The 26120-nt window shown below is 51.3% G+C and overlaps 1 protein-coding gene and 1 long non-coding RNA gene across 10 annotated transcripts in view; one reads left to right on the top strand and one right to left on the bottom strand.

Moving 5' to 3' along the window:
* The window catches only part of LOC116445636, a 101291-nt gene extending 87600 nt beyond the window's left edge, over positions 1–13691 (bottom strand). For all 9 annotated transcript variants that reach the window (XR_004240842.1, XR_004240839.1, XR_004240844.1 and 6 more), the window contains exon 1: positions 12411–13691. This is a non-coding gene — a long non-coding RNA (uncharacterized LOC116445636). The remainder of the gene's footprint in view (positions 1–12410) is intronic.
* A 1647-nt stretch (positions 13692–15338) lies between these two features.
* Positions 15339–23166, top strand: OTX2 (orthodenticle homeobox 2). Its single transcript, XM_032112489.1, has 5 exons — positions 15339–15453; positions 15647–15737; positions 19226–19444; positions 19847–19998; positions 21285–23166. Exons 3-5 carry the CDS (start codon positions 19348–19350, stop codon positions 21903–21905), a joined length of 870 nt encoding a protein of 289 aa, XP_031968380.1. The 5' UTR covers positions 15339–15453; positions 15647–15737; positions 19226–19347; the 3' UTR covers positions 21906–23166.
* The last annotated feature ends 2954 nt before the right edge of the window (positions 23167–26120 follow it).

The raw sequence follows: 26120 nt of genomic DNA, 5'->3' as shown, positions 1-26120 counted from the left end.
GCAAGTAGAGCTCAACTTAAAAATAAAACCAGGAGTCAGCAAGGCAGGACGTGTCAGCCACAGGAGTAGCTGAGCTCTCCGTATCTGGAAAAATAACATGGGAGGTGATGGAAGAGCAGCTGTGGGCACTTAGGGCCTGATCCACCTGTCTTGGCTGTGTACTCAAAGGAGCAGCTCTGCTCCACAGCTGCTGCAAAATTGGACCTGGTGTGCCAACACAACCCCTTCCAAACAGAGCCAGAGTTTTGCTTTGAAAGAGTTGTTAAATTTACACCCAAACTCAACTTGGTGTTGCCAGCTTTCATCCAGAATCCCAGTGATGCCAAAACGTCACTGCACATGAGCTGAAAAGAGAGAATTCTAGTCAAGGATGCACAAGGTCAAACTACCCTGGAAACATTTTCCAGCAAGTTAAAACACTGGCGATTTTCTCAGTGTGGTCCCACTGAGTGGAGTGTGGTGAGCAGAAGCTCCCACTCACCCATTAGATTCATCCCAACCTGAGGATGGGTTTATTACATTAACTGGTTGATTAACATGGCTGCTCATGTCCTAACTGCTGTCATCAGAAAGAAAAGATTAGTTTCATCTCAATGTTCAGCCACCGGAGAAACAAACCCAGAGATTTTGGGGTTTGTGAAGGGTGGCTTCCACTGTTACCATTTAGCAATATTTTTTTCATTCTATTATAATGGGGTTTTTCTGCTCTTAAGATGCTTAATTACAACAAGGGGAGGCATAAAATCTGTATTTGATGGTTTTATTTTTGGTTTTATTGCTTTAGTTTATCAGGAGGGGGAGAGATGATGGTGGGATGCTGCGATCCCAGTCATCCCAGCACGCCACACCACCACTCCTTGGACAGCAATCACAGGAGCCCAGCAGCAAGCTGTGGACAAGGGTTTTCCAAGCAGCAGCATCTGGCTCCCTGGCAAGCAGAGCAGGCAGCCTCATGGATCACATCGGAGTCACTCCTGGCTCTGTCACACGGGAAAAGGGCTCAGGGACTGTCTGGGTTGCTCTGTCCTTGTCTCAATCAGGTTTGCCTTTGACAGGACATGAATCTCCCTCCCCAAAGCCTGCTGCTGGTAGCCTCCACTCGCCCGTGCTTCCCCGTGAGTTCTGCTGCCATCAAACAACCATTTCCAAATTTCTCAAGTGGAAATCTGGGCCCCACAAGCCACATCTCTCACCTACACAGAAGGATGACCCCAAGGGATGTACCTGTGGATTTAAGGATGAGCCTCGGGATGCTGCATTAGCAAAAAACCTGCCTGATGTTTAACAGAGCTGTGTTTCTATGAATATTTAGTTAATCAAAATATCTCCTGATTTGGCTTTTTTTCCCCAAAAAGCTTTGCCTGCTCAATTTGGGGAAGGAAAGTATCTCCTTCCCTGCACTGTCAGCAGCATAGCTGTAGGGCAGTTTCAGGGATGCTGGGATGGATGCTGCTGGATGCCAGGCTCTGAGCAGGGATGAGGTGTTTTACACACACCTGTTCCCCCCTTCCTTCACCCACTCCCCACCAGTGAAACAATCAGACCTGCACAATACTCCACATTTTTTGAAAATTTAGTATAAACACAACCCAAACCTGCTCATATTAAAGCAATTAAGGAATTAAGGGATGTCACAGCATGTGGGGAGAACTAAGCTGTTATTTTGTTTCTTGATAGAGGGTAAGTTCACTGAAAATTTGAGTGTCATGCCACTCAAAACTATTTGTGAGTGTGGGAGAAATTTGGGGAATAAGAAATCTTCATTCCTTTGGATGCTCTTTTAGGGAAGGCTTGCTTTCAAAAATGCCAGTAGTTTGTGCGGGGGTATTTTAGTTTAGTTTGGGGGTTTTCACTTCTTCTAAATTAACTTTTTTTGGTTCTTATTTTAAAATAGTATTTTCCTACAAAAAATAAACTAAACAGAGTTTTTAAATGAGTTAAACAGCCTAAAAATAAAATACTTCATGTCAGCTAAGCACAATGTCTGTGACTGATTCAAAATCACATTTCCAAGGGGTTTTAGATTACCTGTAAAATCTGAAAAAAAAAAATAAAGTATGTTTTCAGCTCTGTTTAGTCCACTTTTATCCTGACAGTTTTCTGCTTCAGTCACCAAAAGGAAAACACATTTTCCCCCCAGCTCCTTGTGTAAGGTGCTGAAAACCCCACCAAAGGATTTAGGATTAATGCACCAACCTTTCCATCAGCCAGACAAGTCCCCTCTGCATCAATTCCAGAGAAGAAGAAGTTGGAAACTCAGGTCTAGAGCAGATTAATGGGTTGGTACTGGATGAGACTTCTAAGAAATATGCAAGAGTTTGTGAAGAAGTTCAGGCTAAAAGTTGTGTGCATTGGAAAGGGAAATTCCAGCTGTCAGCCAGGCAACCACATAGGGGCATCACATGAGGAGGATTTTGTAAGTGAGAACCATTCCCAGGTGGTTTAAGGTCTTTATAAGGATTCAGTAGGGAGGGTTTGCTGCCTTAAAGGGGAAAAAAAGAAAAAAAAAAGGGAAGGGAAGTATGAAAGCTGTTTTTACTACAAGAGCGAGGAAACACAGAATAATTAAAATACTAACTGAAATTTGATGGATTTATAAGTATTCCCTTGGGACAAACAAATGGAAGTACGTGATCCATGCTGCAATATTTGTGTTGGTTTTAACAAATTTGGAATCTGGTCTCGCCTTTCCTCTCCCAACCCACACACAGGGGCAAAAACTGTCTCTAAGGGGAAGGCACATCCAGTGCCACTTCCACAGCCCCTGCTGCCATATTCCCTGAGAAACCAACAGCCAGGCCCTTTCCCACTTTCCCCACAGGGACATGGATGATTTTGGTGCATAAAAGGAAGAAAATATTTCAGTGAAAGGAGGAAACACTCAAGGCTGTTAATTCACACAACCCGAGATATCCTGTGTGCTGGATCCAGGTGCTAATGCAGGAGGACGCTCAGTTATCCTCAGGAACAGATCTGGGCAGATCCCTCAGTATTCCTCCACCCTTTGCAAAGTGAAAAATTTCCAGGGTATAAATTTGCAGTTTGGTTCCCAGTGAGGTCCTAATTAAGGCAAGCAGACAAATTAAGCCAACTGAAGCTGCATGGTCTGGACGTGTAGCAGAGCTCCCTCAAAGTCCAGGCTCACCACAGAGTTATGGAATACCCTGAGCTGGAAGTGACCCATGAGGATCATCGAGTTCAGCTCCTGGCCCTGCACAGGACAATCCCAAAAATCCCACCATGCCTGCAAAAGCAGCTCTTGGCAATGTGTGTGAGGCTGGCTTTTGGAACAAGTACCTTTGCACTCCTGATCTGCCTCAGATGTGCAGCCACATGAGTTTTTAACACATGCTTTGGTTAAACCTGAGCGAAATTTAGCACTCTGGGATATCATGTGGAGCAGTCCATTTGTCTCTAAACCACGTAAATGGTGCTTTTCCCAGGACTGTAGAAGTGTCATTTGAAATTCCTCCTCTGGATGATGCTGTGGGTATTATTTCATTGGATTTTGAAGCCTGAACAAGGGATGTCAGTGTGAGTGTGTGAAAGGGGTGGAGGAACCAGACCAGTCCTCCCACAAGCTCTTTGCTTGACCTTCAATTAAGGGGCAGTTCCTCCCCTGAAAACTGGAGATAAAACACCCCTATGTCATCAGGTGTGGTGAGAATTAATTCATTAGTACTGGCAGGATGTTCCAGTGCCAGATTAAATTCATAATTAGTGATAATTGAAGTATTTCATAGTATACAGAGTAATAACTAGATTTTCAGTCAGCATGACCTTCTCTTATGGGCTCAACCATAAATGCCTGATTATTGGTCAAACCTTTTTTTTCCCAATCCATAACATCCTTGTCCACATTTTTCCAAGGTCTCCAACTGCATTTCTCAAAACCATTTTGCCATTTCCATTCCAGACTGATTTTTCCTTCCAGATTTTGAGTAATATGCAGGTTTGATGAAATGGTCACATTTGAAGTAAAAAATAAATAAACTTCCAAGTTTGGTGCCACAAAAAACCACATATTCATGGGATTTTTTTTCTCAGAAATATTTTTTCCTCAAAATAAAGGCCCGCTTGGGCTTTAAAATTAGCTTGTCTGCTTGAGAAACACCTTGGACTTCTATTTACTTTAATAAATGGACTTGGATTTGTGATCTTAGTGCACGCAGAACATCTGGAGTGTTAGAAGTCCTGTGTTTCATCGATAGTAATTCATACATCAGCCACTGGGAAGCTTTTTTTGAATGGTGAGGGCAGGGTAAAATACAGCCAGTGGTGTTTATATTACTTCTTTTTTTATCTAATAGGCTTTATATAATAACTCCTGTAACAATTAATCCGAGCACAGAGACTGAAACTATCTACAGTGCAGGAGGATAGCATGAAAATAAAATATTTTTTTAAAAATGCACTTTAAAAAGGTTTCAAAGACCTTAGTTATATGAAAGGAATTGACCTTCTTCCTTTTGTAGTGTTCCTTCAGAAAAGAACTGCAGTGAGTTAAGGGGAATTGAGCAATTATATTGTTATACTATTATAATTTGCATTTCTTGATAACGCTTATGTCAAAAAATGTTGGAAAGTTGCATTTCAATAAAATATTTGAATTGCTGACATAGCCTGTGACTGTCTGTGTTACATTAAGATATATTGCAGCTTATTCCAGATTTCCCATCAGGTATGAAATACGTGGATTTATGCACTCTAATAGAGTAAATCACAGCGAATGTCCTAATTATGAAGTTATAGGAACCTACTCCCAGCTCCATGCTCAGGTAGGAAATGTGGAGTAGTGGTCCAAAATCCAACAGCTAGTCCAAAAGCAAAGCATGATACAAGAAAAATATGCCAGGGTTAAAAAGTCCTACAGGAACCAGAACAAGGCTGAAGCTGCTGCTCTCCTCCATTTCACCAGAGGTAAGAGCATGAGCTGATGAGTTGGAAATAACCACAGAACCACTGAGGTTTAAAAAGACCCCCCAAGATCATTGAGTCCAACCTGTGACTTTCACCACATTGCCACCCAGCCCAGAGCACTGAGTGCCACGTCCAGTTGTTCCTTGTACACCTGCAGGGATGGGGACTCCACCAGCTCCCTGGGCAGCCCCTTCTGGTGCTTAACAACCCTTTCCATGATGTAATTCCTCCTGATGTCCGATCTGAACCTTTCCAACTCCATCCTCCTGCACACACACCCTCCCACACACGCCAGCTCCACCACTGCTCCATCCTCCTCCTCCTCCCAGCCACAGGCAGGGCTAAAGAAGCAGTTTCAGCCCTTTCCCTTCTCCCAGAATATTGCCTTTGCATGAGCCATGGATCCCAGAGAACTGGACCAGAAAGATGATCTTGGGCTTTGGTCCTTGACCTCCCCCTCAAATGAACACCTGCAGCCAGCCCCCTCCTTACCCATCCTTGGCATAGCAAGCTGCAAAACAACCAGCACTGTATTTTATCTATTATCTTATCTGCACCTCATCCTCATGGCCCTGGGTTTGCACACAGGAAGAGAAGAACCTCAGGGTTTGCAGCCTGTTCACCAGATCTCACCCGTAGACATCCATACATCCAGAGCACTCCCCAGGCAGACACCAACAAGCAGGAATATGCTTCAGATGGCCAAACCAAGGGACCTCAGAAGGATTTTGCTCTCACTAATCGGGTTGTCAGCACCTCCTGAACTCAGACTTCTCTTGCCATGTCAATCAAGTTGCCACATCATGACTGGTCTACCTGAACCTGGCACTGAGAGATGGACAGTGAGCACAGGAGAATACATGGTCAGGGTTCTGTTACCTACAGGCTCCTGCATTTCACCTGTGGGTGCAAAAAGCTGTAGCAGAGGTGTCACCTTGCACCAGAAAGGACCTGAAGAACTGACCATCACAGGCTGGAGCAGCTCAGACAGTGAATGTGGCTTTGTTGCCTAAATACAGGTATCCAGTGTCACCTGAGATGTCTCTGGGTGTCCCTGCTAGCCTCCAGCTGCTGAGCCAGGGGGGCACAGATCTCCTGCAAGTCCTTTGGAGTGGGTGTCTCAGGGACTTGAGGGCATCTTGGATGCTCCTGGCAGCCTCGTGCAGGCAACTGATCTGAGCCCTGTGCCACTACAGTGTGTGGGGACAGGACACTGCTGAGAAATGGCCAGAATTCCACCCAGAAGGCATTTATTTACCCATGAAAGCTCCCACCAAAGACCTCATCTCAGTGTTTATCGCTGAGTGCACAGGAAATGAGGAATTTTTTCCTTCTCAACAACCTGTTGATATCAGATTTACCTACACCACAATCAGGAACACAAACACAGAAGGCAGAGACACTTCCACAGAAAACCCCACTGCATCTGGTTCGCATTCCTGCTTTTTAGACACAGGCATAAACCCGTGTGTCGCTAATGTGCCCTTTGCAGGGACAGCCTTTAGAGAAATGAGGTGACAGCCCCTAGCACGGCTGTTTCCAGACAGGAATCCAAAAGCCCCGGGGATTCCTCTCCTCCCGTCAAAAATCCCTTTGCAATCAGCCTTCCGAGGAGGCGCAGGAGCTGCGGGAAGAGCAGCGCTCCGGCGAGCGATGATGACAGGGAGGAGGTGGGCACAGCCCCGTCCCGGGGGACTCGCATCCTCCCGTACCATTAAGCCCGCGGGCAGAGCAGCCGGGGATCTGGGAGCAGGCAGGGGAAAGAGATGAAAGGCTCCTGCAAGAAATCAGGTGCAGAGGGTGGGCAGATGCTGCTAAAGAGCAAAGAGACCCGGCCAGGCTCATTTGTCTGGAAGGGAACCAGCAGGAACTTTCTTTTTATCTCCGATTGTGGATGTCAGGGTAGTTCCTAAAGGCCACAGCCAGCCTGGCCCCCACTGCTCTGCCTCTCCCTGCCTGCAAAGGCAAGGAAATTGCATCGATATGTTTTTTCACAGGTAGAAAATCCCCCACTGGGATGGTCACAGACCCGTTAACTCCTTCCCACCTGTGGAACCGGGTCGGGCCCTGCCTCTCCCAGCAGAGCCCCGGCTGGTGGTGCTTGGGCTGTTTGTCCAGCATCCAGCAGGCCATGGCCAGGTGTTCCTGCGACAAACTGGCCCTGCCCAGCCAGCCCTGCCTGCCCGCACCGGCCACTGCCCCGCTCTGCCAAGGATTAGGCATGCTCCACCTGGTCTGCCTGGGATTTCGTGGGGCATCCCCTTGCCAGGCGGGGCGAGGGGGCACAGCCCCTTCTGTCTGTCTGTCTGTCTGTCTGCCTGGGGATTAGCCTGGCCCCACCTGGGCTGCCCCCAGCTCTGCTCACCAGGGTGGCCCCAGCCGGAGCAGCTCTCTTCTGCGTGGGCTGCTGGGCCACAGCTGTCTGTCCGTCTGTCTGTCTGTCTGGGGGAGATGGATGGGCATTGCTCTGCCCGTCCAAGCTCCATGTCTCTCTGTCTGAGAGTGCTGGACGGGCACTGCTTTGCCCATCCTACCATCATGTCTGTCTGTCTGTCTGGAAGGGCAGCCACACACTGCCATGGCTGTCTGTGCAGGGATGCTGGGCACAGCCCTGCCCATCCATCTGTCTGTCTGTCAGTCTGTGAGGGATGCTGGGCACAACCCTGTCCATTTGTCTGTCTGTAAGAAGATGCTGGGCACAGTCCTGTCTGTGAGGGTACGCTGGGCACAGCCCTGTCCATCTGTGTGTCTGGGGAGATGCTGGGCACAGCCCTGTCCGTCTGTCTGTCTGTGAGGGGATGCTGTGCACAGCCCTGTCTGTCTGTGAGGGTACGCTGGGCACAGCCCTGTCCATCTGTCTGTCTGGGGAGATGCTGGGCACAGCCCTGTCTGTCTGTGAGGGTACGCTGGGCACAGGTCTGTCCATCTGTCTGTCCGCCTGTGAGGAGATGCTGGGAACAGCCCTGTCCGTCTGTCTGTCTGTCGGTGGGAGATGCTGGGCACTGTCCCGCCCTCCCGAGCCCCCGCCGTGCCCGTTGCGGGGCCGCCCCCCTTTCCCTCCCTCCCCTCCCGGGGGCGGCAGCTGCGGCGGCGGCGGGGCCGGGGAGGGACGCGCCCGGGGCGGGCAGCCCGCGCCGCTGGGCACCGGCACCGGCCCCGCCGCCCGCCCTCCACCTTCCCTTTCCTTCTCCTCCCCCCGGCGGAGATTAAAAGCTGCCGGAGGGGGAACGGCCGGGATTAGGCCCGAGGCTGCGGGGAGGGGGCAGGAGCCCGCCCCGCCGGGCCGTCCCCGGCCGTATTGTCCCCGCTGCCAGCGCACCCCACCCAGACACCCCAAAAAGCCTGTTTTACCCACGGGAGGTGGCTGAGAGGAGGAACCCCCCAACCCCGCACCGCCCCGGCCGGGCGGAGATGCGGGACCCTGGCCGGGAATGCCGCTCCTCCACCTCCCAAAATAAACCGAGCCGGGATCCCCCCGAGTACCGGCGCTGCTTTGCCCGGTGCGGGACAAAGATCTGCTGGAAAGTTGCCGGAGGGGATGGAGCTGGGGGAGGGGGGAAGCAATTTTGGGAGGGAGGGATCGGTTATCGGATATTTATTTATTTATTTATTTGGGGGGAGAAATGTGCTGCTCTGGTTTCATTATTTTATTTATAGTTATCAAATCGACTTCGCTGCCGAGGAAGGGGCTTTGAAGAGGACTTTGTTTAACTCGGGGAAGGGCGCGCACCGCTCCGCGCATCCCTCCCCCTCCACCCCCCGGCTCCGCGGCCGCGCAAGCAGCGCGGGGCTGCGGGGGAGCGGGGCTTCCACCCCGCCGCTCCTCCTGGGAAAGGGAAGGGAAAAAAAAATACCAGCAAAACCTCCACAGCCAGCGCTCGGTATAAACACACCTGATCGGCGCATCGAGCAACTGAAAGTTTAATTTTTTTTTTTTTTTTTTTAATTTTTTTAAGTCCAAATAAATGCCTAAATTGGAGGCGTCGCTCCGGCGCACGCTGGCGCTTGGCAGCGCCGGGAACGAGCGGGGAGGACAGGACTTTTGCGTTGGCTGTGGGGCATGGATTCGTTTGCAAACTGCAGCTTAAGAGCTCCCACCACCCTGCATTGTCCTGCGCTTAAATATCCTGAATTAGGCAGCTCTGAAAAGTCCCTCTAAAGCAGGCGGCCAGGGCGAGCCGCGCTCGCACAACTCCTCGGGGTCGTGCTGCCGTTCAAACTAAAAACAATAATAAAAATAATGCTAACTCGGACGGAGGCCGATGCTGGCAGGCTCTGCCGGCCGAGCGGGGCGGCGGTGCCCGGGGCTGGCGGCGGCGGAGGGGCTGAGCCGCGGCCGGGCAGGGCGGAGGGGCCGCGGGCGCATCCCCCAGCACCTCTCAGGTACGAGCGCTTGCATTGACATTGATGTAACTACATTAGAGTTAATGGCAGCAGCCTGGTCCTCATTATTAATTGTCTTTGTGTTTGGATAAAGTATGTAATCTTCTCCTCAACCACACCATTAAAATAGGTTGCCTTTTCAATTAAGAACTGTCTTGAGCACAGCAGTCAATTTTCCTAATGAAGATGCATTATATTTTCACTTTTTTTTTTTTTTTTTTTTAATAATGGGAAAATCCCACGTTTTCATTAGGCGTGATTATGGAGAAAGTACAAGAGGGGGTTTGTCTAAACTAAATGTGGCCCGTGTCGTGTATTAAATACCAGGCTTTTAAATAAATTGAAATTTCATACAGATAAGACGCGAGGTTGGGGTACAAATACGGCCAGATTCGCTTTCTTCAGATTAAAAAAATGCAGGGTCCATTCTTTAAAACGCACTCATCAGATGGAAAAATAATGATTAAAACAACTACAGTGGACTCTTAGTTGCAATTACTCGGGCAAACTTTTCACTCAGCCCAGTTTGCTTACATTAAACCTGAGGATGATGCTTTAAAATAGACTTGCACTTTCTGCTAATGTGCAGCTTTGGGGAACAAATAGCACAGTTTAATCATGCAGAAACACACAGGAGCCAGAATAGTCTCACAATTAATTTACCAAAATAAACCCGAAGCTGCCTGCATTGTTTAATATCCCCTCCTTCCCCTGGAGAAAAACAGCCCTAGTTCTTTAGAAAGAAGGAAGCTTTGGGGGAGCTTTGGGGGGAGTTGGGATTTTTTTTTTCCTTTTTACATTTTTTTCCTTTCTTTTTGCATAGGAAAAGAAATATTTCATGGCAGGGAAGCAAAGAGTTAAAATTTATATAATATAAAGCACTTGCAGAAAAAAAAGAAAAAAAAGAAAAAGAAAAGAAGGGGGAAAGAAGCCAAACACTAAGGGGAAAGGAAAAAAAAATAAAAGAAAGTGCAATATTTGTAAGTCTGAGAAGCTGCAAGAGGACGGGATGTGGATTTTCGAGCAGTGTTATACATGTGGGACCTTTGTTGCCGGACGGACAGACAGACAGACACCCGCGGCACAAGCCAGACCATTGCCGCACGGATAATACCATCACCCACAGACCTTTTAGGAAAGAAAAAAAAATTAACTGCAGTATTCGGACCTGGTTTTAGGCTTTTTCAATATGAAAAATACCTGCCTGCAAGGGAGAATGAAGTTAAGCATAAGAGTAATTTCTTATTCACACGGTAACAACAGTTGGTTTGGGATCTTTTGCAAGCTTTCTGCATTGTGGCTTTGTTTGGTTGGGGGGAAGCTGCTTTGGGGGGCTCGGGGGGTATTTTTGTAATGAACATTTGTTTCTCCACCAGCCAGCGGCTAAAGAAGATCTGCAAAGAATGGCAAAGAAGATTTTCGATTAAAACCTTAGCCCATCTCCACGGATTACTTTATATCGATTCCTATATATATGGCTGCAATTGAGGGGCTCTAATTAAAAATCCAAAGGGGGGTGGGGGGCGAAAGGGAAAAAAAAATAAAAGTTCTTTCTGGGTCTCAATAAAAGGAGCTTTTCATATACGGGAAATAAAGGTTGTAAAAGGTTACAAACGAAAGACTAGTTTAAAGCTTCTCTGCGGTTTTCTTTTCTTCTTTCTTACAAAACCCCTTTTCTGGCTCTTTCTCTCCCTCCCCCCGTTCCCCCGACCCCTTCATTTCTCCCAAGTTTGCCAACACGCGGGATGCGCGACTGTAACTGTTATTTTAATATCTGGGTTGGGAGCTATAATCTGATTGCTGCAGCGAGCTGCTCATCAAGGTAACTTCATGGCCTGGAGAGAAAAATTATGTAAACCGGCAGCATTAGCGCCTTTCATCAACACACACCCCCCACACTCACCCCTCGCACACGGCCGCAGCCCCGCAGCCCTGCCCCAGCCTCCCGCACCGGCCCCCGGGGGCCGCCCCACGCCGGTGCCCCCTCCCCGCACGGCCTCCCCCAAATGCTGGTTCATTTATTTAACACTGATCATTTATTTCTCTGTTTAAAGTTTGGGGGTTGGGGTTTTTTTTTTTAGGGGGTTACTTCCCCCCCTCCGCCTCGTTGCACATGAGACCTTCCCTCAGGTGCAAGTCTGACCTCACTTTCGCTGCTCTCGGGGTGACATTTTTAGGACTTGCCTGGCTCCAAGAGGAGCTGGCCAAATTTCAGATCGCCCCGAAATACCTCCACCATCCCCTCTTCTCCTTCTCCTGTCCCCCCCACCCCGATTATGAAACTTGGTTTCATCTAGGCAAAGATGCTGCCTTCATATATTTCTTTTACATTTTTTTTTCCTTCCCCAAAAGAGGTGCCGGCTCCGCCATCCCCCTCCCAGACGCTTGGAAAAGAAGGGGCTTTTTTTTTTTTTTTTTTTCGGTTAAACATTCTGGCGTTTTAAAACGAATCTGACCCTTTCTCGAAGTGACGCAGCTATACCAATGTCTCTGGCTTTGCACCCCCAGAAAGGGAGATTTTGGGGTGAGGGGAGTGTCGAACTTAAAAAACAAAAACAAAACCACAAAACAAAACCACAAAACCACAAACAAACAAACCAAAAAAAAAAAAAACCCTCTAAACTAAAATAAACTCCAACCGGTACTTGAATTGCAGATGAACTTCAAGGAAAGTCTGGAATATTTTAACTAGACACAAATCCGATGAGGGAAAAGCTTAAAAGCGCGTAGCATGCATCGCTTTCCAGAGCCGATCAGAGATACAAAGATGACAAATTATAAATCGGTTCACTTTGGGGTGGGTTTTTCTTTTTTTTTTTTTTTTTCTTGCTTCATTCCTTAACTTTCACCCGACCTGAATAAATGATTTCTTATTTTCCTCCCCCCAAGCTTGGTCATCATAACCGCGGGCAGCAGCTCAGCCCTGGGAGCGACACACACGGCGATAAAACCCCTCGCGGAACGGTCGCGAAAGTGAGGAGAGTCAGAAATTAAATCAGAAGGAGAAGTGAAGAGGGTGAGCGAGAAAAGGAGAGAAGAGAGACAGCTATGCAGAGAGAGAAAATGGCTTTGTAACCCGACTGGCATCGGAAAGTTGGAGAACTTACTGAGAAGCAGAAGTTACAGTTTCTTTTCATCCCAGAAGCAGATTTTGGTTCTCTGAGCATAAAGTTCTTAGAGGGCACAAAATCACACATCTCCACTCACTCCCCGTTAGCCCCAGATAGTCTGGATCTCTGGGACTGTACCTGCTCTGCAACGCTTTCCAAACGGACCAGAAGAGATGGGAAAGTTTAAAAAAAATTAGTAAAAAATAATAATTTTTAAAAATCGAGATCCTACAGCAGCAACAATTGTTATCAAATTTTTTTTTGTAACTTTTCCCCGAGCTGCAGAAGGTTGAAGGCAGAGGCAGCTGCAAAGTGTGTGCAGGATTGCTCCAGGAAAGAAGGTTCCCCCTTTTTCCCCCTCTCAGATCCAATCTTTGCAAGAGCCATTCCGACACATTGCTAAGCTAAAGGGAAATTCTCTTTGATAAAGCGGTGTTCCCAGCTTCTGGGTTTTAAAACCTAAATCTATATTCAAATCTGGCTGAAGGTGTGTTCTGGGATTTATGAAAGCCTCTTAAAGGGGTAAATTTACCAAACCGTGACAAAATCATCACAATCTTACTTTAGACATCTGAAGTGGATGAGAATTTTAAAGAGACCCTTGTTTATTTAAGTAACACTGTCCATCTCTGCCACTTGTTTTATTGGCCGCGGGAATTATTCCCAACTTCTCTGGCTGGAGGGGACAGAGGGAGAGGCTGGGATGCTCCTACTCCCGTGGCAGGCTGCAGGCAGGGCAGCAGCTCTGCCCAGGGCCAGGCAGCTGCGGGCAGGGCTGGCAGCCGGGCTGGGCTGCGCTTCCCATCCGGCTCTCCCAGCTACTTTCTTCAGGCACTGAATTTTATTTCTCTGCCTTGCTCAGCCCTGCTCTGCCACAGCCCGGCTGCCTCCAGCGCCCTGACACCCCTTTTTTTCTTTTTTCTTTTTTCCTTTTTTTTTTTTTTTTTTTTTAATTTTTCCCCCGTTATTTTTAATCGATTTCGAAAATACCCTCCTGGTCAGGATACACGGGAACGAATTATCTCTCTCATTCTTCCGAGGTGGATTAAGGTTATTAAATAATATGTGGGGGCGGGAGACGATGGCAAAGGCGGAGGGGGCGAAGGGGGGGAAGGGTTCAATCGGGATATTTATTCCTGGTGCTCTGCTAAAGGGGAGGCTGAGGGGTGGCGTGGCCGTGCCGACATGCGGGGAGGTGAGGGAAGGATTTGCCCGGCGCGGATCTCTGGGCAAGGGTTGAGAGAGGGGGGGATGCTGCAAAGGGATGGCGGCTGCAGCTGCCCCTCCCTTATCCCCACCCCTTCCCCCCTAAAAAAACCCCCTCAACTAGATAAACAAACCGACAAAAAGTCCCCCCAAAAGAATCTCATGGGTCTGGGAGAGAAAAATAAATCAAAACACAACTCCAAAAAGGGCAGGGGTTGGGGGTCCCGTGGGGCCGGGGGGTACCAACCGGGGGTACCCCGGCTACCAACTTTCCACGGAGTCGCCTCGCAAATTAAAAAAAAAAAAAAAAAATACAACCCAGCGGCCAAAGTGGGAGCGGCTCCTGCGGTCAGGGCTGCGGCGGCTCTGGGCGATGGGGTATTTTGTTTGTTTGTTTGTTTGTTTGTTTGTTTTATTTCCCCTCCTCTCCCCTCCCTCCTTCCCTTCTGCCGCCTCCTTCCTCCTCCTTTCTGGGAGGAAAGGATAAAAAAAAAAAAAAAAAAAAAAACCAACCCAAAACCAAGCCACACCACCCATCCGCCCAGCCCAGCCCCGAGCATCCCAAACCTGCTCCTGCAAACCTCCAGCCCGGGCTGCACCGCCGGCGCTAAAGTCCAAGGACAACCACGCTGGATCGCACGCAGCCAGGCTCGGAGAGAGCCACAAAGAGGCGAATTAATTGCTATAACTTCATTAACATAGGTCACCCCGTTAAAATGATCGAGCTGCTGCAGTTTTTTCCCCCCATTGTCACAAGTGAGGAAAGTGTGTGAGCGCTCCCTCCCTCCGACCTCAGCCGCCTCCATGCTCCTGCCTTTTGCCAGAGCTTCATTTTCGGGGTGCTTTGACCCGGGAGAAGTTGAGCGAGGACGGGAGGAGCGAGGGGAACATGCCGGTGCCCTGCTCCGGTGCGCCCGGCCGGGCTGTGCCCCGCAGCCGGAACCCCCTGGGCCCTCCTCACCCTCAGCCCGTCACTGCTCCCAAATTATTTCAATTAAAAACATGTGCACGTCCCTATTTGCAAATTCAACGCGACGCCTCTACGTCCCGTTCTACACCATCATCCCTGTATATCTTTAAAAATATAATTTTAAATGCATTTACGTCGTCCCCCAGGTGACTCTATTTCCCTTCTTCCAGGCGTCACTTGCCCCCTGAGAACTGGAATTGGGGTGCGGCCGATCCGCGGGTGGGACTGGGGGGACGCGGGGTTGGGGACACCCTGGCACCCCGCTCTGTGCCGGGGGGGATTCTCCCCTTGGCTCCCGCGGGTTTCCTCTCACCCATCTCCCCTCTGCTCAGCCCAGGGCTCCTGGCAGGCTCCGTGTCCCCCCTTCACAAATATTTACTGATATACATTAATATCTTTTGTTGTTGTTATTATTGCAGCCACCCCCCAGCCTTTTGCTGACCCCCCTTCCTCGTCTTCCCCGGGCAATTCGCTAATTCCATCTCTGCTGTCCATCACATTAATTTCTACAATGACTTCATCCGCTCCACTCCATAATGTATATTTTTAAACCGAGCAGGTTCTTTTAATGTATATTCTGGTGTCATTTCGGTGGCTGTTATTTCTCTCTGGATTGTCCCCCCGGTACAGCAGCGGCCTGTTTTTTCCTCCCCCTGTGTGTGTTTTTATTATTTTCCCCCTGGCTTAGATGTGTCAATCACTCTCTCCCTGCCATTGGTTGGAGAGTTTGCGTCAAAAAGTTGCCAGAGAGGCGCTTTCTCAGCAAAGCTCCCCGAGAGAGGTAGAGACCTTCAGCTCCAACGCACCCTGCCACTATTATTAAAAATAAAATCACTTTGACCAGCTCCAGCACCGGCCAGCTCTGTATGTACCGAGCCCAGACCCCGAGCATCCCTGCATCCCTCTCTTGCACCGTCCCCTCCCCTTTTCCCCCATTTATTCTCCTTTTTCAAACATTTTTTCTCCACCCCCCCCTCCGCCCCCCCCTTTCCCCGATGTCGTGGGCATGTGCATGCGGCGAGCTCTCTAACCTCCCGCTTTGTGCTTTCTCTCCCAGCTCAGCCCGAGCTCTGAATTTGGCGAGGATCAGGGAGCAGGTTTCCCCCTTCGCCCCCCAGCCCTGCCCGCGGCTCCGGCGAGGCTCGCAGGTAAGTCCGACCCGCTGGCTCCATCCTTCCTTGGGGGAATCGCTGGGCGGGCAGGAATACAGGGAGAGGGGAATTAAAATTATAATTTTTTTAAAAAAATTATTATTATTTTCAAATCGCCTGTGTGCGGTGGGGGTGCGCCGGGGCGGGGAGCAGGCGGCTCCCGCAGGAGCTGCCCGGGAGAGGCCGGGCCGGGCCGGGCGGTGGCGGCCCCGGGTCGGTCCTCGGCAGGGACCGGGAGCTGCAGGATGAGAAGGCGAAGGGCCAAACCGGGAATCCGGGGGCGCTCCCCATCGCCGCCCTCGCCCCCCGACTCTCGTCCCCCGCGGTCGGGCGCGGAGCCGCTCGCTCTCCACGGGCAGGCGCGGGGCTTCACCGCGATTTCGTTGGGTACATGATTTTTTCCCGGCCTATTCCTTTGGCCTGTAGTTATTTCCTGACCTCAAGCTGGACTTTTAAAATTAGAGAAAAATAAAAAAAAAAAAAAAGGAGAAATTTCTCCCCTCTCTCCACTCCTACCTGAGAACCCTTTCATCCTCCTCCTCCTCTTCCTCGCGATGCGGAGACTCAGCAAAGTAATTTTGCAAAGGTGTTTCTGAGCACTTGCGGCCCGGGAGAACCGGGCTGGAAAGCGCAGGGAGAGAAACCTTCAAGGCATTTCGGGCCGGAGCTTCACGATTTGGTGTGGGCGAAACGGATGGCAGAAATGGCATCCAGGTCGGAGAGGGGCTGGAGCTGCTCTCCACCTCCCTCATCTTATTTTATTTTAATTTTTTTATGCCTTGGGAAAGCGCTTCCCAAAGACACCGACCGCGAGTAACGCGCCCCGGCCTCTCTCCTCTGAATCGCACCGCGCTGACAAAGAGAAAGTCGGGAAAAGTGCTTGTGCACCGGCACAAGTTTCTTTAGAACTAAAAACCTGCTTCGCTGCTGAGGTTTATTTCGATTGCGGCTGCTTAGAGAAGTTGAGGCTTATTATTTATTTATTTTGAAAAGGTGCAACTCTAGTTTAAAAAAAAAAAAAAATTAAAAAGGGGGGAGAAAAAGCACTTCAAAATGCGGCCGGGTGCTGCTGGGAGGCAGGGACGGGTCAGACGGCCCTGCGGCGGAGGTGGCTGCCCGCCGAGCCCGGCTCCGCCGCTCCCGGTCCCGGAGAGGGGCCGCGGCCGCGGATCAGCGCGGAGGTTCGGAGGGCGAAGCGCTGGGGACCGCCCGGCAGAGCCGGTGACGGGTCCACCCCCGCCGCCTTTGGCCCGGGGTAAAATTCCCATGTTGGAAAATATCACCCCAAACAGACCCTTCGGGGGAAAGAAAGGTTTGAATTAAAAAAAAAAAAAAAAAAAAATTAGAATTTTAAAAATGTCAGAAATTCGTTGGAGCGCGGCAAGGGCGGGTGAAGCGGCTCTCGTTTGCAAAACAAAAGAAAACAAATTCGCTTTTCTACCTTGGCACCTTTCCCCTTGCCCTCCGCGGGAGCCCCTCCGCGCCCCGGCCGAGCCCCCCCGGCCCCGCGTCCCCCCGCAGCGCGGCCGGGGCCAGGGGCGCAGGCTGCGCGCCCGGGCGCGGATCGCTGCCCCGCATTAATCACCGGGGCGAGCAGCGGAGCCGGGGCCGGTGGCTCGTAATTAGGGAGCGTGTGCCGCCCGGATTATCTCGTTAGTTTATCAAGAAAACATTTATTATAATTAATTCTCGGACGGGGTAATTATTATTGAGCGAGGGCAGAGCAACTGGTAGCCGGGATCTGTGCGGAGCGGGGGGGGAGCAGGAGGAGGGGGAAAGGTGACAGATTGCGGAGTGGAGCCGTTGCTCCGCGGGCTGCGGGGCGGCCCCGGGATGCGCGGCCGCGGCCGAGGGGCTCCGCGGGCGGCCGCGCCGGGCTGGCGCCTCGGCGGGATGCCGCCGAGTTTAACCGAATGGCTTTAGGGTTGCTTTTTTTGGGAGGAGGTGTTTGCGCGCTTTTTTGTTGGTTTTTTTTATCCTTTTTTTCCTTTTTTTTTTGTTTGTTTGTTTGTTTTTAATTTTTGTTCGCTCGTTTTGAAGCGGGCAGCTACCCCCGCTTTGCTCTTCCGCGCGTCTTGCGCGGCGAACAGAGCGGTGGCCGAAGCCGCACGGCCGCGGAGCGGGGCTACCCCCTCGGTAGAATCGTCCCCGTTCGGCCTCCCCCGGGGCAGTGATGCTAAAAGGGGGCCCCGACCCCGCGCACCCCGCGCTGGATGCGCGCTCCCTCCGCCGCTCGGCGCGTTTGTGCGCGGCAAATCCCTTCCCCGAGGGGAGAAGGGGAAACTCCGCGCCGCTCAGAACCCGCACCGACGGCGCTGGTGGAGGGTGCACCGGGGCCGGGGGGTCCCGCAGGAGCCCCCCGGGAGCGCTTGGCCCTCCCGGGGAGTCGGCTGGTCTGAAACACGGAGTTTTGGGGTGTTTCGGGAAGAAAGTTGCGCTGGAGTTTGTTTTCCCGACGGCCGCTGGGAATGGATGGAAGGGCGAGCTTTTGCTCTAAAAGATTTTTAAAAAATATTTTCTACGGGAAAAACAGCCTTAACCTTTTTAGGAGTCCCTGTTTGGCCCCTTGACGGCCTTTTTTTTTTTTGGTGGAGCGGGTGTTTGGGTCCCCCTCAGACCCCGCTGCAGAGAGCCCGGTCCCGTCGGGGCAGCGAGAGGGGACCGGGGGAGCCCGAGCGGGGACCGGGGGAGCCGCTCGCCCGCCGGGGCTGTCCCGGGGCCGCTCGCCACCGAGGTGTTTGTTTAGCTTCAGCTCCGTCATCAAGAGTTTCTTGAAAGCCTAATAAATCTGTTACTTGCCTCCAAATCTAATTACCCGGAGTACTAATTAGGTGCAAATGGCCGGTGGAAATTACTGCAGACGTGGACTGATGGCGGGAGAGCAAAAAAGTTTGGCTCTTCCCGAGCGGGCATTTGAGCTCTGAAATGCAGCAACGTCGGGGGGAAGGGGAAAAGGGGGAGAGGGGGGAAGGTTTGAATGTTGCCCAAACCTGGGATAATTAAAGTCCTTGCAAGAGACTAGTGGAGAGATAGGTTTCTTGAATTGTTTCTTTGTTTCTCACCCTTGGGCTTTGTTATCTGCATTATTTATTTAGCCGAGGGGTTCTTTGTGTCTGCCAATGGCCCCAATCAAGTTTTGCTTGAGACAATTAGCCGGTGCCCGGCCGGGAATCCTATGCAAATGCCCCCGGCTGCCGTACAATGCGGGCAGTTGAAGGCATGGGGGGGTTTTGTTCGGGTAGTAATTACTGGCTGGGATGTGCCCCCCCCCTCCTTTCCTCCCCTCCTCACCCTTTTTGGGGAGAGATGCGTTTATCTAGTCAGTCTCTCCCAGCTCCCAAATCCGGCTGGGGTCCGAGCTGGAGGATTGACGGGGGAAGGCAGCGGGGATAAAAGCGGGGGGGGAGTGGGAGGCGGGGGGGGCAGCGAGCTGGCCTGACTCCCCCTTCATCCCTCCATTGCTCCTTCGTCTCCCTCCTGCGCAGGCACCTGGCGGCCCCCCCACGCCCGACGGCTCCCCCAGGCACCGCCCGGGGCAGGCAGGGCGCTCGGCCGGCTCCCCCTCGCCCGGATTTCGGCCAACTCTCCTCCCCGCCACAACTTTAGCATGATGTCTTATCTTAAGCAACCACCTTATGCAGTCAATGGCCTGAGTCTCACAACCTCGGGCATGGATTTGTTGCATCCGTCCGTCGGTTACCCCGGTAAGCCACGTTTTTCTTCCCTCTTCCCTCCCCCTTTTTGCTCCACGGAGGAGAAGCCGCTGGGATTTTGGAGGCACAACATGCGCAGGGATCACGCTGGCTTGGGTGGGTGAGGGCGTGGGGTCCCTCTGTCTCCCTTCTTCCTCATCTCCAACTTTTTATGGGTGAAAGGGGCTGCAAACAGGGGAGACCCCGATGCTGGGGATCGGGGCCAGATGCTCCAAACGCATCCAGGGGAGATGCGAAGTTGGGATTGCCGCACTGTGGCGGCTGATCCTGGGCGTGCGGGTTCCCCGGGAGAAGAGAGGGAATGTGGGTGCCCACCCGGGGAGGGGACTGGAGGGAACACCGGGGTCTGAGGGGTCGCTGACTGACAGCCAGGGCCTCTGGCTCCGTTCGCAGCCACCCCGCGAAAGCAGCGGCGGGAGCGCACGACCTTCACCCGGGCGCAGCTGGATGTGCTGGAGGCTCTTTTCGCCAAGACCCGCTACCCCGACATCTTCATGCGGGAGGAGGTGGCCCTGAAAATCAACTTGCCCGAGTCCAGAGTGCAGGTAGGAAGCGGAGAGGCTCCGGAGAGCCCTGCCTGCCCTTCCCCTCCTTGCCGGCGTGAAGGGGTTGGACTGGCCTGTGCCTGACGGGGAGGGAGACGAGGGGACTGGTTTAGGGAATGGATTCAGTCCCGAAGCCAAATCAAGCCCTTGTGGGGTGAAGGAGGGTCGGAGAAGGGTGGGGGTTCAGTGAGGGGCTGTAGTGGCATTTTGCATCCCCAGGGCTGGAGTGTGCCCCCCCCTTCCTCCCCCTGCACTGAGGGGGTGTTATGCAGATCCTGGATCCCAGCTCTGAACCTTCCATACCCATCTCCAGCACCCCCAAATCCCAGCCTGCTCTGCATGCATTTGGGGGCCTTGCAGAAGCCACAAAGGATCCCCCCCCTTCACCGCAATTGCAGAGCTGGGCCAGGTTGGGATCCCAGTTCACACCAGTACAGACTTTGTCCCCTTTGAGGGGACTTCGATGAGAGAGGGGCTCCCTCCACCAAGGAAGCCCCTCTCCTGGGGCTGGGCTGTGTCTCCTCTGCAGGAGCCTGCACGGACCCCATCCAGGCAGCATTTTGGAGGTGCTGCTGGCAGGGCAGGAGGGCGCTGCCCTCTCTGGGATCCAGAACGCCCCAGCAGCCGGGGCACGGCATCTCCAAAGCCATCCCTCCCACTTGCCTCCTGGTGAGGCTTCCCGAGGCTGTGTGGTGCCATGTTCCCCTGGAGCGTGGTGGCTGGGATTGGGATACCCCCATGCCAAACCCCATCCTCCTCTCCACAAAACCTCCCCAGAGCTGGCCCCCTTGGGCCTGGCTAAGGGGGGGTGAGATGGGCTGAGGGGCCAACTCTGGCCGAGGGGGTGAGGGCAGAGAGCCTGTAAATGAGACATCTTTACCCCCCTCCCCATCCCCTACCTCTGCTTCCTTAGTTGTGCCCTCCTTTTCTGATGTTCTATTGTTTCTAATTAAGGGCTCGACTTCAATAGGCCTTAAACAGTGATTCCTGGGGGTCCCTGGCCAGCAAACAGCAAAGAGGGAATGCTTCCCCCTCTCCCCCAAAAGTGACCTTATTAAGGAATTTGATTTGTGATTTCCACTTGTTATTACTGCTGATGATCTCAGGGAGGGGGAGCCCCGGAGCTTTTCTTTGCAGCAGCCTGCAACCCTCCGCTCTTGAGGGGCAGTTTTAGGTCTCCCCCCGGTGAGGTCTCTCTGCCATCGTTTCTTTCCCACCTTGGGTTTGCCCGTGTATCCCTAACCCCAGGCTTTTTCTCTCTCCCTCCCCTGTGTCTCTGTCTCAAGGTGTGGTTTAAAAACCGCCGAGCCAAGTGCCGGCAGCAGCAGCAGCAGCAGCAGAACGGGGGCCAGAACAAGGTGCGGCCAGCTAAAAAGAAGAATTCCCCAGCCCGGGAAGTGAGTTCGGAGAGTGGGACCAGCGGGCAGTTCACTCCCCCCTCCAGCACCTCAGTCCCCACCATTTCCAGCAGCAGCGCCCCCGTGTCCATCTGGAGCCCGGCGTCCATCTCCCCGCTCTCAGACCCCCTGTCCACCTCTTCCTCCTGCATGCAGAGATCCTATCCCATGACCTACACCCAGGCATCAGGCTACAGCCAAGGATACGCTGGATCGACCTCCTATTTCGGAGGGATGGACTGTGGATCTTACTTGACCCCTATGCACCACCAGCTCCCAGGGCCAGGGGCCACCCTGAGTCCCATGGGTGCCAACGCGGTCACCAGCCACCTCAACCAGTCTCCAGCCTCCCTCTCCACCCAGGGCTACGGAGCCTCCAGTTTGGGCTTTAACTCCACCACCGATTGCTTGGATTATAAAGACCAAACCGCCTCCTGGAAGTTAAACTTCAATGCTGACTGCTTGGATTATAAGGACCAGACATCGTCATGGAAGTTCCAGGTTTTGTGAAGAACCTTTGTGATACCGAGAGAAATCGCGACGAGAACGAACAGGCTGGGCTGAGCGCTCCAGTTTTAGTCAGGTCTTGGTTAAATTAAAGAGAAAATTAACTCCACGGACAAACAAACGAACAAAAAAACCGACGGCAACAAGAGGGGGACAGTGTTGGTGTGATCCCGTTCAGACTCATCTCCTGCTCAGACGCTCTGGAAAAGGAATAATAAAGAGGAAAAACGGAGGAGGAAGGCCTTAAACGGACAGATCATCTAGTGAGCAGAAACCAGACAGACCCATCTGTGTTCTTTCTAGTTTTAGGCAATTGTTGGGTTTCTTTGTTTGGAAGAGGTGGGAGATTGTCCCACCTACGGGCCAGTTTTAAAAAAAAAAAAAAAAAAAAAAAAAAAAAAGAGAGTCTAGGTTTTTATTTCTTTTTTTGTGTGTGCGTGGAAAGATGATCCTTCACCCAGAGGTTTCCAATGTGTTAGCCAACCCTCGGTTAAAATATTCAGAATGGACAACATCTCTCTTTTTCTCCCTCTTTTTGTCCCTCCCTCTTTCTTTCTCTCTCGAGCTCATCCAACTGTTTCATGCCCAACTTGCTGAAGTTGGCACCCGGAGAACTTGGTTCAGGGCTGTGTGGGTTGTGTGACTGATTGTCCTAGCTGCACTACTTTATTTAAAGATTAAGAAAAAAAAAGATAATGTTCATAAGGAGTCAATATGTAGTTTTTAAGAGACAATCAGTGTGTGTCTTATATAAATGGTACATCTGTGGTTTTTAATCTGTGCTAGACTTCAAAACTGTGATCTCCTGTATTGTATGCAACTATGAACTCTGCACCAGCGGGAGTTCTGCTGTGATTTAAATAGGTTATAATTATAAGTGAAATTCAGAGCAACTGAGTTACCTATTATCATCTTTTAAAAAAAAATAATTAAAAATATATATTTAAAAAAATAATAAAAAAGAAAAAAAAGAAAAACGCAAAAAACACGATCGCCTTTCACCCGAGGTGAACTGCACTGAAACTTTTTACAACAAACTGTCTCTGAATGAAAGAGGAAAGACCGAAAATACCCCACCCGAGGACATTTAACTCCTCTGGAGCTCACTTACTGCTGGCCACGCCGGCAGTAACCGTCAAATCCAACAGGACTTTGGGCAGTTGCTCTGACCTGGATGAATTTAAACCAAGAAATTCATTGTCGTTTATGCTTGCAGATGTTAACTGAAAAAAAAAGAAAAAAAAAAAAGATATATATGCATAAACCTTTTTTTCCTGGATTTGGCAGATATGTATAATTATATTAAAATGGTTCTAGCACACCTGATGGTTGTCTTCCATTTTAATCGCAGTCGGCGAGTGACGGAGAAGGGGCGATGCCGTCCTCGGGTGCAGCCGGGCACGGGGGACCAGGAGGGTCTGGCTGCTTCTGCAGGGCTGAGACAAAAGAGGTTCTGCTGGCAGCTCCCCGAGGTGAAGGAAGCAAAATCAAGGAGGGGCGTTATTTTATTTTTGAAATTTTTAATCAAAAAACTTTCCTTACAAGCAGACCTTGGATAATGTGACTTTTCCCACCCCAGCTTCGCCGAATCTCTGCGTGGGGAGGGACGGGTGCGTTTGCTCTGTGGCTTCCCAGGGGATGGAGTCCCCAGTTGTGTGTTTGGGGAAAGCCCTAAACTTTCCAGGCAGGAGAAGGGGGAAACTGGATCAGGCAGGGTGCTCTGAGCAGAGGTGCTGGGGAAGGAGAGGGACAAGTGTTCGAGCTACAACCTCACAAGCTGAAGCTACAGTGCCCCAGGATGCAGGATCAGGCCCTTCCCAAGCATCCCTGCTCTTGGTGGCTCTTTCTCTGTCCTTCTCCCTCTTTCTCCCTCTCTCCTTCCCGCGTGCAGCGCTGGGGCTGCTGGAGCCCTGAACTCGGGCTGGATTTAGAGCAGCAGAAAAAATGGACCTCTGGAAAGAGAGAGTTCCCTGTCACCGGCTGTCCCTCAGGGCTTGTCACCAGCACCCTGTGAGTCACCCAGGGCCGCCAGCACCACGCCTTGGTCCCCAGGACTGGGGAGCACAAGCGATGACACAGCCATGGTGCCTCTCCGGCCATCCCTGGACTCTGCACCCCAGCATCCCAAACTGCCCCTTCCACGGGCACCAGCAAACCGCTCCTTCCTGCAGTGCCATTTTTGTCCCCCGCCACCACGAACAGAGAGCGGCCTTCAAAACAAACAGCTCTGAGTGCAGGCGAGGTTTTGTGCTGCCTCACGTTAGCGTGTGTCGCACGGTGATTTTCTCATTTCTTTTTTTGTACGGGGAGGATCCATGCAGGGGAGGTTTGGGAAGTGCTAGCCACGTCCCTGCCGCCGGCATCTCCCAGGCAGCAGTGTGGAAAGTTTCATTTCTCCACCGATTTCAAATCAACAAAGTTTACTTCTCCCCCAAAAAAATGTATTCAAGAAAAATATGCTCAAGAAAACCAAGTCCTTACTGAACTGGGGCACAGCATCCCACCTGCCTGGAAAAGCTCTTTGTTTCCTGAGCTTTTGATTATTAATTTTTTTAAAGCCTCTTTAAAACCTCTTTTTGCATTTAGCTTTCCCCATCTTATCTTTTACTTTTCTTTCCTGAGTATTTCCCTGTCTGTCAGGGATGAGCTCCTCCAGCTAGCGCTCGTTTTTATCAGAAAAAGCTAATTCATGGCAGGAGTTTCTCTGATTTTTCCCTGTTTTTTTGTACTTCCCACGTTTTCTCTCCCTGTTTGTTTCTGAGTTTAATTTAAATGGGCACATGCGTGGGCAAAGGGCAAAATCCCAAGGTGAGCTGGCAAACGCAAAATATTCTGTAAAGAGTGTTTTAACTCCTTTTTAATTTTTAATGTTTTACATTTCCTGGTAGAATTCATTTCCTCTGAACTCAGGCTGCAGTAGGCAATCCTGGATCCAATAAAATCTGGGGAAAAGCTGGGGAGACCACAGCCCAGTTTAGTGTTGGAAAGCTGGATTTAAGGGCAAAGAGCTGATGAGGACGGTGTTTGATTTGAGGTGTCCTGCCCAGCCCCCCTAAATATACATACAAACAAGTCCTCTACCTGCTCTCCAATGTGGCATTTCCCAACGGAGGGGGGAAAAAATCCCTTAAATTGGAATAGCAGAAAAACAGGAGGGAAATCTGGACTGCAACCATAACAGAGCTGCCTGGAATGCCGGTTCCAGCACCTCTGCCTGCTCCCCGCCTGCTCCCTGGTTGTCCTCGGCTCAGCCCCTCCTGCCCCTGCTCTGCTTCCTTGTCCGATTCCCTCTCCATTTGCCTGCACCTTGCCCAATGTTCCTTTCCACTCCCCACCAGCACCAGCCCACTCTTCCCAGGGCTCCCCAGTAGCCAGAGCATCCCTGCTCCCACCCCAGCCTGAGCCAGCCCAGGGAGCCCCAAAACAGGGACAACTTTTGGGGTGTTGTATTTCCAGGAGGACCCTGGGGCTGGGGAGCGCTGCCAGTTTCCAAGGAGACAGGGGAGATTTACTGGAAAAAAGCGGATTTAGGGACATGCAGTGGAGCTTCACCACCTGGTACTGAGTGGAGTGGCAAAGGAACACCCCAAACTCCCACTCACAACCCTGGCACTGCCTTTACCTGGGATTTGGGGGGGTGGGAGTAGGGCGGGGGGGTTGGGAATGGGTTTGGGTTTGGGAAGGTTAGAAAGAGAGGACAGGGAAGAGGGGCTGTGCTAGGGTGAAGGGATGGGATTGCTGGGGATCAGGGCATGGTGTGAGCTGGGCTGGGCTGGGTGGGCACTGGGCTGCGTGGGGAGGTGTCAGGGATGGGAGGTGAGGGAGGAGAAGGAAGGAAATGGAAGGAAGGGAAAAGAAGGGAAGTAAGGAAGTAAGGAGGGAGAGAAGGAGGGGAGGAAGAGAAGGAGGGAAAGAAGGAAGAGGGAAAGAAGGAGGGAGGAAGGAGAGAGGGAGAAGAGGAGAAAAAAGAGGGAGGGAGGGAGGGAGGGAGGAAAGAAGGAAGAAGGAAGAAGGAAGAAGGAAGAAGGAAGAAGGAAGAAGGAAGAAGGAAGAAGGAAGAAGGAAGAAGGAAGAAGGAAGAAGGAAGAAGGAAGAAGGAAGAAGGAAGAAGGAAAGGAAAGGAAAGGAAAGGAAAGGAAAGGAAAGGAAAGGAAAGGAAAGGAAAGGAAAGGAAAGGAAAGGAAAGGAAAGGAAAGGAAAGGAAAGGAAAGGAAAGGA

This window comes from Corvus moneduloides, chromosome 6 (assembly GCF_009650955.1).
Source record: "Corvus moneduloides isolate bCorMon1 chromosome 6, bCorMon1.pri, whole genome shotgun sequence".
NCBI lineage: Eukaryota > Metazoa > Chordata > Aves > Passeriformes > Corvidae > Corvus > Corvus moneduloides.
This window is presented reverse-complemented; position numbering and strand designations above follow the sequence as displayed.